Source organism: Artemia franciscana, chromosome 5 (assembly GCF_032884065.1).
Source record: "Artemia franciscana chromosome 5, ASM3288406v1, whole genome shotgun sequence".
Taxonomy (NCBI): domain Eukaryota; kingdom Metazoa; phylum Arthropoda; class Branchiopoda; order Anostraca; family Artemiidae; genus Artemia; species Artemia franciscana.
In genome coordinates this window covers 37,022,797-37,036,543 of record NC_088867.1, presented here as the reverse complement: position 1 = coordinate 37,036,543, position 13,747 = coordinate 37,022,797, and the positions used below count along the sequence as shown (strand labels likewise).

Below are 13,747 nucleotides of genomic sequence, written 5' to 3'. Positions count from 1 at the left end.
CCAACAACCAAACAAAAATTAATTTATGTACAAAAATCCATTAATTTTAAGACTAGAAATGAATTAAATTAAAACAACTGTGCATAATGATGACAATTTTTGGAGAAAATATTTTATTTACAACGTAATAATTTAAGCAATATACTCATCAACCTACTTTTCCGATTCTTGTAATTTTGATTAAAGCTAAGGATTAAATCTACTTTTTGTTTAATTGCTAATAACGGCAATTTTTACCAAACCAACTCAAAAATAAAATAATAAAAACATGGCAGTTAATGGAAATAATTCAGAGGTTGAGGAAAATAAAGATCAGAAATTTGTTTTCATTATCAAACTTTTTGTCTAGTATATCCTATTTCAACTAAATAGTTACTATTACTACTACTACTACTACTACTACTACTACTACTACAATCACTATTACTACTACTGGAGAGATAAGGAGATAAGATATTTAATTTTTTTAAATGTTTATCACAAGCCCCAAAGGACCGAACTCGCATTTCGGAATCATAAAACCAGAAAAATAAAAAAAATCATAAAAATAGAACAATCAAATAGAGAACTAAAACTTTAGATTTCTAGTCATTCGAATCACCTAACTGAAAATACTAAATAAACTAAAAAACATAAACTAAAAAGATAAACTAAAAAACTGACTAAACAATACTAAAAACAACAAAATCAGAAAGGCAAAGCCATTCATTAGTCAAAAAAAAAAAATAAGCGGCAAAATATCAGAAAGTTAAAAAGGTCGAAACTAAAACAAAACTAAAAAAGAGTGAGATAAAATTAGCGTGAAAAAGGTTTAAAAGATAACATATAAACAAAGGGGAAGGAACAAAAGACTCAAACGAGCATAAAACTTGGGTATCACCAGTACCAAAGAAAAAAAAAAGGAAAACTAGCGGTTTATTTTATCAGTAATGAAGGGGACAAATGTTTTTTCGTACCTGGAGGTTAAGCATCGGAAGGGGGACAGGATAGGGACGGGTTCAGAAACAGTACGTGGCAGGCGGTGTCTGGATGGGGAGTGTCTTTTGAGGAAAATGTTTTCCGTGCGAAGGTTTATTATTGCAATTTTTTTTGCAAAACGGAGGCACAACGTTCCTCTCCTGTGCTCAAGGGTTTCCAGCTTGATCTTTTTAGAAGGAGCGAGTATGGAACCATAGCTTCTTTAAAAATTATTCTCAAGGCTCTTTTTTGGATGGATTGAATTTTTTCTGATTCATCACGGGAGACGCCAGGACGCCAAACTCGACATGCATATTCAAGATGCGGGCGGAAAAGGGAAGCATAGATTCGCAAAGAATGGGAAGGGAGGACCTTAAATTTATTCAAGAGCTTAAGGAGAGACATGGACGCATTAGCTTTATGGACAATATCTTTAACGTGGATATCTAACTTTAAATTAGAGGAAATTGTAACCCCAAGTAATTTAAAGGAAGGCACAGAAATATCTGGGGGGATAGGACTGAGGAAAAGGGGTGAGGTTTTAAGGAAACATATTGGCATTATCATAGATTTAGAGGGGTTTAATCTCATGTCTAAGACCGCAGCGTCATCTGCAATATCATTGTGGATACTCATAGGGTTGCTTACCGTGTAATCCAGAATAATGCTATTCGAGTTTTTGTTGTGTGGGTCCATGAGGCCGGGAGTCCATGAGGCCGGTCTAAAGTGAAATAAATATAATGCCTCCAGCCGGATTGCTTGATTTTTATACTTTGATTTTTATATATAAGTATCATAATGAGGGCCTTCCAGATTGTTTTGCAGGTATATTTTATGAGAGGCCAAATGTTGACGAACACGACACTCGGATGCGAGGAAATATTCAGGTTTCTCGACTTGCTTCTAGTAGGTCTTCTTTTTCTCTTGTTTATAGAGCTTCCAAGCTTTGGAACAAACTCTCCAAGCTTTAGTAAATGATATTAAGGATAATGGTAATTTTAATCAGTTTAAATGCGATTTACGTGTGGAGTTCCTCGGTAGGTATGCTTTCGAAACAGATTAACTATATTTTCAGTGGGTTATTTTTCTGTATCTTTCATGTGTAGCTTTGGGGTTTTATAATTTATAATGTAGCATTTCGTTGTTTATTTTTCATGTTGGTTTAGGTAAATGGTCTCATGCTCCATACTCTTTTTTTTAGCACATCCTCGCAAACTCTGCTTTTGTTGTGCTATTATATAAAAATGATTCTTTTCAATAAAATTGCTATACAAATAGTACTACTACTAAGTTTCGGTACAAGGTTTCAACAATTGTTAGGTTATCGACAAATTTCCGCCTGTCAAGAAATTCTTTAGCGAGGTTATCTATCATAACAAAAAAAGAAGGGGACCTAGGAGAGTACCTTTGGGTACTCCTTGTGGACAGGGAGAGGACTGGAACACTGATTCTGATATTTGACTACCTGTGATCTATTTGATAAAAATGAGGCAACCAATTGAACCTGGAAAGGATCAATATTGAAATCAGTTACAAGTTTCTCAACTAAAATATTGTGATTAACAAGGTCAAATGCTTTTTGAAGGTCAATGGAAATTAAATTTAGCCAGCAATTAGGTTTTTTGATAATTTTCCCAATTGAGTCAATATGAAAAACACGGTAATGGGAAGTAGAAGTGGATTTAATGTTCCCAAATTGTCTCATATCAGTAAAAGGTAGGATTTTCTCCTTTTGCCAATCTGCAAGGAATCCTTCATATAGTTTAGAGAATATAGGAGTGAGTGAAATAGGACGAACACCTTCAAAACTAGATTTTCGTCATTCTTTTTCAAGCGGGTTATGAAACCCTGTTTCCAAATTTGCTGATATTGGTCAGACTCAGTAATCTCATTGAAAATAACAGACAAAGGCTTTGAGAGAAAGTCACTGAAAGCATTAAAAGAGGAAATGGGATATCTAAAGGGCAGACACATGTTTTTCGCGGTTTCCCAATTCTTCTTTCGATCGAAGATCGAAACGAGAATTCGATTCGATCAAGAGATATGGAGGGGAAAGCATGTGGGAGAACATCAGTAGGTAATTGATAAGACAATGCCGGAAGGCTCTGGACGATAGAAGCAAGGAACTTGTTAAGATTATTAGCACTAACATATGGGGATTCACGTAGGTTGAAATCAAGCTGGTCTAGACTCCTACCACACGACTTTGTTACCTCGTAATACCAATTTTTTGGTTTATTGGTAAACAATTCATTGACCTTATTCTTGCAGTAGGATAGAGAAGATTTACGTATTTCCTTTTTATTTGCTTTTCTTAGTTTACTAGCTTCATCCAGTTTACCATTTCTAAAAAGATTAAATTTTTTCTAGTTAGCGCTTTTATGGGTTGATTAATGAATGGTTTGTCACTGGAGCACTTTCTAAATCTCTTACTGGGAAAGAAATTAGATATTTATCGTTTAGCTTTTTGTGAAAGGTTGTGAATTTTCATCGAGATCATGCAAATTATAAATATCATACCAATCAATCTTCAGTATTCAGCCACATTCCAAGAGAAAGAAGATTAGCATCTTGAAGGAAGCGGAAAGAGCCATAAGTTACTGAGAATGTATGCTTAAAATTAAAATAGGGGGCAGGAGGAGGGGAAAATGATAACTTCCACCCAATAGATATCCAGTTGGGGAGCACAAATAGGAGGTCAGTAATAATGAACGAAATGTACCGTAATGTCTCTTCTAGTCTGTCTTTTAATTTCAAAAGCCATAATGCAGACTCTGGTTTAAGAATTTCCTAATTAGTAGAGCAGATTTCTGTCTGGCAAACAAAATCTTTAACACAAGGTTTTTGGTACGTTATATTACCGCTGGTGGAACGTGAGTAGGGTTCGGTGTGAATATATTCCTCATATAAGCAGGGCGACGGTAAAACTGGCAGTGCTCTCAGTCTGACAAGCAGCTTCAAGAGGGGGGCGTCCCTTCATGCTGGAGGTAGGGAGAAGCTGGAATCAACTCCTGCAAGGTGGGGGGGGCAACAGTGATTTAAGTTCCTTTAAGATATTAAGCGTCCTATCTCTTAAGTTTGGAAAAAGGGGGTGCGAGGTGAAGGTAAAATGGGTGAGTTTAAAGAATTTACCTGTATAGTTGAAATTTTATTCGAGGAGCAGTCCGGACAACACCAGTTCTCACTCCAATTAGCTCTATGAATTTTGGCACACTTTTCCACTCTTGGAACGAGCAATTGGACCCTCCATATTTTACAGAGTCCTTAAAGACTCTCGGTCTACATTCGGGACAAACTAGTCTTCGTCCAACCATCTTTTTTAAGAGGTTAATGGTCTGAAAGATAAACTTTGTTCACCAGGTAACAACCAAGATGCTCACAGGTTGGATGCTAGATGAAACTACTACTACTGCTAAGAACTCGCTGCAGCACCAAGCTGCCTTTGGAAGACATAACTGTGCATACTCCTCCTCTACTCCAATGTATTCAAAGCCTCACTCTAATCCACTCCGTAATTTCCTTCATATTCTTCCTTGTGACCTCTTCTCAGCCCATTCAGGAAGGACCACCTTTGCACTTGGCAACGCATGGATGGCAGAAAACTACAATCTTTGGCAGTCTGCCATCCTTCATCTAAATATGTCCTAACCATCTCAGCCTTTCCTTCATTATACCTGTAGAAAGTGGAATCAAACCATATTTCTCCAACAGCTTTCTGTTTGACAGTTAGTCAAACTGGTGCCCAAAAACGTTCGTAGACAAATGCATTTCTCGCTCTCACTTCCGTACCTTCCAACATTCCAATCTTGGCTCGCATTCTTATCTCTCTATCCTTCCAAACGTTCTTCAACTGTAAAAAAAACATCATCGTCTTGGCTGTTCTACTTCTAACATCTTCACTGTATCACCGCTTTTACTAATAATACTAGTTAATGAATCCAATAGATAATAAAAGCTGATACAAATGCTTCATAAAAATCAGTCAAATCACCAAAATTATTAATATATAGATCCTAGTACCACTTATTTTAGCTTCATTCAAATTTACTAATAGGTTAGTTTCCTTTAAGGTTGAAATTAATCATTTCGAATTAGTAATTTCCCATGTTTTTTTTTTTTTGTTTTTTAGCTTGATCCATTTCTGGTTAGGAAACTTTTCTGAGATTCTTGGCTAAATTGCTCTCTCCAATGGTAGTTGCACAAAGCTGTGAAAGCAAGGAAAACCAGACATACCGGTTCTTATTCTCCAATTAAACCAAAAATTGCTATCTGCATAAAAATAGATGGCAGTGCCATGCATATTTTGAAAAACAGAGCAGCCAGCGACTTCAGTCATCATAAATCACCAAAAACGTAAAAGTAAGAAATTTAAATGGTAGTCTGAGAAATGTAAGCTCTGACTGAGGGTTGTTAAAATTGCCTACCTGAAAAGATGAAACTTTCCAAAGTATAGTCTGCTGACAACAACAACAAGCGATTCCTCTGTGATTAAAATTCCCTGAAGATATCAATTTAAGAAAATTCCTTAACATCCCAATACTACTTAAATTATTATTTTATTAGGTTCATACTACGAGCTTATTCAAATCAGCCACGTGCAGTTTTTTTTTTTTTTGTTCAAGGAGGATCAGCTTTTCGGAGGGGATATAGGCTCGAATGCACAAATTTTAGTATCCACCAGTTAAATTTCACTATCAAACAGATCGTGGTAACGAACTGTAGTAAGGAGCGATCCGGCTCAATAGTAACAGAAACTCTAAAAATGGAATTTTGATACCAATAGTTACATCAACAAAATCATATTTTAATGCTGATTTTAAATATATAAGTTTCATCAAGATTAGTATTTACCGATCAAAAGTTACGAGTCTGAGAAAATTTGCCTTATTTTAGAAAATAGGGGGAAACACCCCCTAAAAGTCCTAACATCTTAATGAAAATCACACCATCAGATTCAGCGTATCAGAGAATCCTATTGTAGAAGTTTCAAGCTCCTGTCTACAAAAATGCGGAATTTCGCATTTTTTGCCAGAAGACAAATCACGGATGCGTGTTTATTTGTTTTTTTGTTTTTTTTTCCCATGGGTGATCGTATCGACTAAGTGGTCCTAGAATGTCGCGAGAAGGCTCATTCTAACGGAAATGAAAAGTTCTAGTGCCCTTTTTAAGTGACCAAAAAAATTGGAGGGACCTAGGCCCCCGCTCACTTTTTCCCCAAAGTCACCGGATAAAAATTTTGAGATAGCCATTTTGTTCAACATAGTTGAAAACCATAATAAATATGTCTTTGGGGATGACTTACTCCCCCGCAGTCCTCGTGGGAGGGGCTGCAAGTTACAAGCTTTGACCTGTGTTTACATATAGTAATGGTTACTGGGAAGTGTACTGACATTTTAAGGGGGATTTTTTTGGTTTGGGAGGGAGAGTTGGGGGGGGGGGTTACGTGGGAGGATCTTTCCATGGAGGAACTTCTCATGGGGGAGGGGGAAGAGACTTTCAATGAAGGGGGCGCAGGATTTTCTAGCATTATTTATAAAAAAAATGAAAAAATAAATATGAAAAGTTTTTTTCTACTGAAAGTGAGGAGCAGCATTAAAACTTGAAATGAGCAGAAATTATTACGCATATGAGGGGTTTACCTCCTCGTAATTCCTCGCTCTTTACGCTAAAGTATTTTTAGTAATTTCAACTATTTATTCTACGGCCTTTGTGATTCAGGGGTCATTCTTAAGGAATTGGGGCAAAATTTAAGCTTTAGTGTAAAGAGCGAGGTATCGACGAGGGGTGAATCCCCTCAAATACGTAATAAAAACATGCGAATATAGAAGTTCGTTAAGTAAGTTAATTCGTAAGCTACGTGTTATTTTTTACTAATGAAAACGTTCGTAAAAAATTAAAAGTTCTATTTGCCTTTCTAAGTAATCGAAAAGTTGGAGGGCAATTAGGCTTCCTCCGTCGCTGCTTTTTTCTCAAAATCTTCCGATTAAAACTATGAGAAAGCCATTTAGCCCAAAAAATTAATGTGCAAATTTTGTTTTAATTATTTATGTGCGGAGAGCCAAGATCAAAACATGCATTAATTCAAAAACGTCCAGAAATTAAATAAAAAAAACAAGTTTTTTAAATGAAAGTAAGGAGCGACATTAAAACTTAAAACGAACAGAAATTACTCCGTATATGAGAAGTTTTTTACTGTTTCAAAAAGTTCAGTTAAGAGAAAGAGTCAAACTTTAGTGTAAAGAGCGAGGCGTTGAGGAGGAAAAGGCCCTTTCATATACGGAGTAAGTGTCTAAAACAGAGTACGTGCAAATATGAGACAAATTACCCTTTTCATTTCCTTGACATAAAAATGCCTTTTATGATGATTTTATCTTTGTTACATATGAATAATAAAAATTCGGAATTCTTTTACATTTCAGGGTTGATTTTCGGGTTATCAGTTATATGAAGCATTGTTCGTGTCTGTCGTAGCAGCAAGGTCACAAAGATTTCAAAAAGTAATTCAACAAGAACTTTAGGGGAAGGAAAAAAATCCTGATTAAATTTTGTGATTTAACATAAAAATTTATGTTCAGAAAGCTATTCTTTACAGTTAAGTTTTTTAGAATTATTCAAATATCGCAAAAGTAAACTTAAAAATTTATAGCACAAAAACTGCGAGCGATGTAAACATCCTGATTGATTAAGGTTTCAAATTCAGTGTAAGCAGTTCTATTAGAATTGCATAGGTTTATTCAAAGGATAAAAATTAAAGCTTGAACTACATGGTGTTAATTTGGTGTTACACGGTGTTATGTGTAGTTCAGTTTTGGTTTATAGGTACTCTGGACCAGGGTATACCTTCTATTAGTAAAATTGATCACTTCCGGTTCTGACAAGCTATTGAGAGGTCGGCCATGAGACGCAGTGCTACTGCATTGAGACATCTGCCGTATCAGTTCCACTCTTGAACTCTGGCTGTACATTATTTGACGACGCGAAGGCAATATCTTCGGAAGCTGAAAAATTAAAAAAATGTCAACAAAGTCAAATAAATATTCCTGAGGTACAACCAAGGGCGTATCCAGGATTTTTTGTCTGGGGGGGGGGGGTAAAACTATAAAAAGCATAAAAAATTTATTTATATGCATTTTTGTTCCATTTCACGAGTTGGGCGAAAATTTCTGAGGGGGTGGGGGGCGAGCTTGGTAGCCCCCCCCCACCCCCCACCCCCCACAGATACGGCCTTGGATACCTGAGTACTCCCTTTTGAAGCTCCATCTTAAGCCGAGAATGTTGCACCTCAAGAAAAACTTTCACGTGTCAAATAGAATAGTTCAATCCTGACAGCTGTAACTGCAAATCCGAAACAAAATTTGGATTGATTCTAAACGTGAAAACTACTGCTTATTCAAGAACTAATAAAAAAAACATAAATGGCAAAAAGGAACATCCAAACTAATGTTAACATTTGTACATGGTGATACGACTGCCCTTTACCTTCCCCTCAGACCCCTACATTAGAACTGTTATGGAAATGTTATAAAATGCTACATCTGTGTTATGTAGGCAATAGTAGATATACCACCGCGCAAGATGATTTTCGGTCGAAAAAGACTTTTTTCTGCAGAAACACAAATTGAAAATAGCTAGATATTTTTCTTTGGAGGGCGGACTACTTGTCATTTTCCGTCAGAACTTTGCCTTACACTCACTTTTAAGGGTTTCCAAAGGAAGGGTAAAAAGCTATAGAAAGGAGACACTACCTATCCCTGCCCCAAGTGAAAATTTCTAAAATAAATCAGGTGTAGGAAATTAGACACAAGCCACCATAGCATAAGTATTAGAATTTAAAATTGTGATACAAAGAGCATATTATGTTAAAGCTATCTAATAGGATTTCCTGATAAAAAGAAAGCTATTCCTTAGTTTTTTAGCAAAATTAATTGTGGTTCGCTACATTTTTCCAAGGTCCCCTAAACGTTTATTGAAAAGCTCCCAGATCCAGATTGTAGCCAATCAAGCTTTTGGGTATTTTTCCTTCAACTCTTATTCCTGAACCCTTAAGTGGAGAGGTCTCAACTTTGTAAATTTTTAAAGATACTACTAAGACTCCTAAACTTGCAGGTATCAGGCTCGGATTCCAGTTTTCAATAATACTTTGCTGCACTGAATTATTACCTTAATTGGTATTTGGTCACTACCAAGTGAAAAACATAGTCATAAGGAGAAAAAGACAGTAGGATTACTTTTATGATGGCACAGCTTCCTTCAGAGGCAATGCAGATAAATTCAAAGTTTCAAACGGTAACCCTTATGATTCCAAGCCCATTTGGAATCCACATTGTAAAAGAAAAAGGTTTTGTCAAAAGTTATTTTTGGGGTGAACAAAAATTTTCCATCAGAAATTGCAGGCATTTGAACCTGGAATTGAAATTGAAAGAAAACAAAGAATAAAAGCCTATAATTGCAGGTGGCCAATAGCTCTGTAGTTCTCCAACATTTAGAGGGCGCTCGTCCTCGTTCTTAGGTGAATAACAAGTTTAGAGCAAAACTTACATAAAATCAGAAAATTAGAATCTATACGGAAAGAAACAGTTTGGTTGGAAACTTTTCTAGAAATCTTTATCTCTTTGCCCCGATGCTTAAATTCTTTTATTTTAATCCTCAAATACGTGTGTTTTATTGGTCCAGTCTCTTATATTGAGTTTATTCCACCTAAGCTGTGTTACCATATTTGCCGTGGTTTCACAGAAGAATGTCGCAGAAGCGTGGCTGGGGCAGTGCGACCTGTACAATAGAGTATTCTGATATTTAACTACATTGTATACTTAGATTTAAACACATTGAAGCATTGTATATCAGAATAGGAAAAGAGAAACATTACCCCTTCGAATCAACATAACGAAGCTCCTGGTTGTACTTATTTGGCAGAAAAGATTTTCACAATGGGAAGCACTCTGTGACCCCCCCCCTCCTCCTAGAACCAATGATAAAAGTGTAGACCCAAAAATTTTCCAGGAATAAAAATGTATTAAATATCAGTCCCTACTCCCCTCAAACATAAACATATTGACGGATTCTATCATTCTTGCATACAGGTACAGATCAGAATCAACAATATAAGTGGTTTTTGTGTTTGAAGTGTAGCCTCTTTGTAAAAGTCTCTGGCTGTAATGCAGATCTACCCAGCTTCCAACAGCGAGGTATCCAAACTCAGAACTCACTAGTCATGCCGGCTTGTCTTGTGCTGGATATCCTTCTCAGGCCCCTGACTTTTGATGGGTAAAATTAACCCTAGTGTATGTTATGTATACTGAATCAGCTTAAAAAGCGGGTACTTGCGATGAGTATACTGTTATCAAAACTCGATTTTTTTTATAGTTTTGATTACTATCGGTACGAGTCGCTTATTAATTTAGTGCGTTGTCACGAATTCTCTGGAATCTCCCTCTTTTAACTTTCGTTGAAAATATTATTTTCTATTAATTAATTATTCACAAAATTGACAAAGAATTGATTATAACGCACTTATCAATCCTTGACCGTGAAAACTGTAGAAGTAGGGACTTTCTCAACATTCGTGGTTTTTTTCGTTATCACAGTTCAATTAAATTTTTAATGCCAAAAATCATAATAGCCCTAGAAATTTCACATTTTTCCTTGGCATAAAGAAAGTAGCTAATTACCAAGGCCACACGTGTTCTTCTTACGTCCTATTAGTACGATCTAAGATTACTCTTGATCTGTGACTTCTCAGTTCCAGTTATTGCAGGCACCTTAGCCAGGGTTACCAGCATTTTGGTCCATGAATGTGTCCCCTGAACATTCAAAAATGTGTCATTTTTGGCTAAAATATTTCCATTTTCAAATCTCAAAACTTAGAGGTTATTTTTTTTACCAAAAACATTTTGTAAACTTCGCCCGAAGTGACCAGTTAACATCAAACATGAAAAAAATCAATGTAAAACCTTCATACAAAATGGCCTAATGTGAAAGCACGAAACCGATATAAACATAAAAATTCTGTTGCTAAAATATATATCCAGCTGGGAAATGTTTCACTTTATGTCATAAATTAAAAAAATATATCTTTTTTTCCTTTTATGTCCCAAATTTATAAAATGTGACACATTTTGCCCTTTTAATTTGTTTTGTCCCGGCACATAGGAATTTGTCCTTTTGACATAAGAACTGTCCAGTTGGCAACCCTGTATTGAGCTTTTGGCATCAGAACCAGGGTTCCCAACTGCTGACGTCCAGGAAAGTGCAAATCAAGGCCAAAAAGAGTGATTTTTTTAAGTGTGCAAGTAAAAAAAATTTGTATGCGCACGACTGCCGCTACTTGCGCATCACCTCTAAGGTATAAAAGAGTGCATTTCAAACGAAATGTGAGCAAGTTGGCAACCCTGATCGGAAGTCTATTTTTACCCAACCAAGCAGGACATCTAATATTTCTATATTAGGACATAGCCGGACGTAACCAATCAAGCAGGACGTAAAAGAGCGTGTACATGCAAATGTGACCAAGATTGTGTAATTATAGCTGAGCTTCTCAAACGAAGGACTTTAAATCGACCTTTAAATAAACCTTCAAATCGCCTTTGAGTCCAAGCAAATTCAGTCCTAGATTTTGCACACAAGTCAAGTGGACATCCTCCGTCACGCGTCAACTCAACATCAATCCAATCTTTCATCCCTTAGTTCTATGACTATCTACCTTGGTTTCGCCCTAGAAATGACGTATGAACGGATTATAGATAGGCTTATCTATCAAAAATTGAAATGACACCATTTTTATACAATCCTAAAAAGGGCTTATGCAAGATTTGCCTCTCATTCATTTGGAGAGTAGTTGCGGGCATCAAGCCACGGCTAATTATAGAAAAAGCCAAGACAAATAGTCCGAGTGAGTGAGAGGCAAATCTGTCATAAGGCCTTTTTAGGATTGTATAAAAATGATGTCGTTTAATTTTGTCCATTGATTATTAATTAAAATCAAGTAGTTTCGGGCATCAAGCCATGGCTAAATGTAGAAAAAGCCAAGACAGGTAGGGTGGTGAACCTTCAAAAACGCGAATACAATATTTGGAAAGAACATGAGATAAGGAATTTAATGGTCCTTTTTTATTTCATTAAGATTTTTCGGTGCTTGTGGTATTAAACCGACCACACTCACGAAATTAATTTATGTTAATCACAATGAAATGACGACCCCCATTTCCATAATTCTTTGTTATAGTTTTCAACTTTACAACTTTGCTCAATCCCAATTTATGAGGTTTCAAAGATCCACAAATGTATTTCCTAAATTTAGAAAGAAAGCCATTGATATGGCTTAAAATTCTGTTAAAATAACAGGAATCACAATTTCAAAACTAAAATCAGAGAAAAAAAACTGATAATTGAAAAGGTACTAAATAAAAAAGGTATAGGCCTATAATACAAAACTATAAAATTTCGACACAAGAAACTGGTCAAGTAACTTCTTTATACTGTCGATCATTTGGATGGCAAAGATCAGATGAAATAATAACCGGTTAGTTTGTTTGACTAGTGATAGAAAATAGTGTCTCATCATGGATGTTCAAGTTAAGATTTGGGATTTGCCAGGGACTGAAGAACAGGCAATTATGCTTAGTAGAGTACATGTGGCGGGCGACAGTAAAGGCAGAAGGAAGACCTCCTTCTGACACGATTCTTAACGACAATTATGCATTCTGGGTACATATATTAAAGCAAACAGTACATATATTAAAGCAAAACATATATTAAATACAGCAATGGTTAGTTTACGCATTTAATATATGCTATGCTTTACCCCCTCCTCCAATGTGCAAATATATAGCCCAAATTTGTTTCTAAACTATTATCTACTCATCATATTTTGGTTCATTTTATTAGCATTAATCAAACTTCACTTCCCGAGTGTCTATTATATAACCGATAAGTACCATTGAAAGTTAATGGGTTTTTTCTAAAATTTCAATAGGTCAAACCTGTCAAGTGAGCAAATTTCTAAGACTTAGAAATCAGAAGAGGGTTAACATGGAAGCTTGGCAATAACTTCCTGGAGTATGTTTTTAGCCCTGGATTCATTGCTGAAAGTTTCATTTTCCTAACATAACCTCTTTCCAAGATAGCGAAAAGTAGCTAAACTAGAATTTTACCCTTGTTTCATACCCAATGGTCTGTATAAGACACGAGTATCGATTTTTGCTTTTGAAGAGCCGCTACTCAGCATCAATGCCAAAAATTATTTTAAAAGACGAAAACATTTATCGTATCTTACAAACTAACCTTTTCAGAGACATCAGATGGTAAAAAGTCGGAGAAAAATCCCAGGGATTCATTTACGTTCTTTTCAGCTAATCTTCTTAAATTCTGTCTTCTCCACAGATTTTGAGTCAGGTCCTTCTCAATTCCACATTTATTTTGACCTTTGTCCACCTCGTTCTCCACAAACACATCATCACTTAAAGCTTCTGGCATGTTCAGGTTCCAAGCACGCTTAGTCTGATCTCTTTTCATCAACTGTCCTGTGAAGACCTGGAGCATCCAATAAAATTAGTTTAGCAGTTACGCAGCGATAAAGTCATTGGCCGTTATAAATCAGTTTTAGGGACGGGTTTAAATACTGGAGCAAACTCTGTACAGACTACCTGTTTGAAACCGGAAAAGAATACTTATTACATACTCCATAATGATTTGCCAAACAACTTGTAGTTGAGAAAATTAGCTTGTTTTCTTTATAGCAATCAAGAACTGACGAAGTTTTTGTCAAAGGTTCCTCCCCTGCAAAATATGTCAT

At 36.0% G+C, this 13,747-nt stretch overlaps 1 protein-coding gene across 1 annotated transcript in view; it reads right to left on the bottom strand.

Moving 5' to 3' along the window:
- The window catches only part of LOC136027362 (neprilysin-1-like), a 159,578-nt gene extending 146,069 nt beyond the window's left edge, over window positions 1-13,509 (bottom strand). Inside the window, exons 1-2 of the mRNA XM_065704529.1 lie at window positions 13,237-13,509; window positions 7,798-7,955 (exon numbers count right to left, since the gene is read on the bottom strand). Of these exons, the coding sequence (XP_065560601.1) occupies window positions 7,798-7,955; window positions 13,237-13,494 (416 nt within the window). The 5' untranslated portion in view covers window positions 13,495-13,509. The remainder of the gene's footprint in view (window positions 1-7,797; window positions 7,956-13,236) is intronic.
- Window positions 13,510-13,747: the final 238 nt, after the last annotated feature.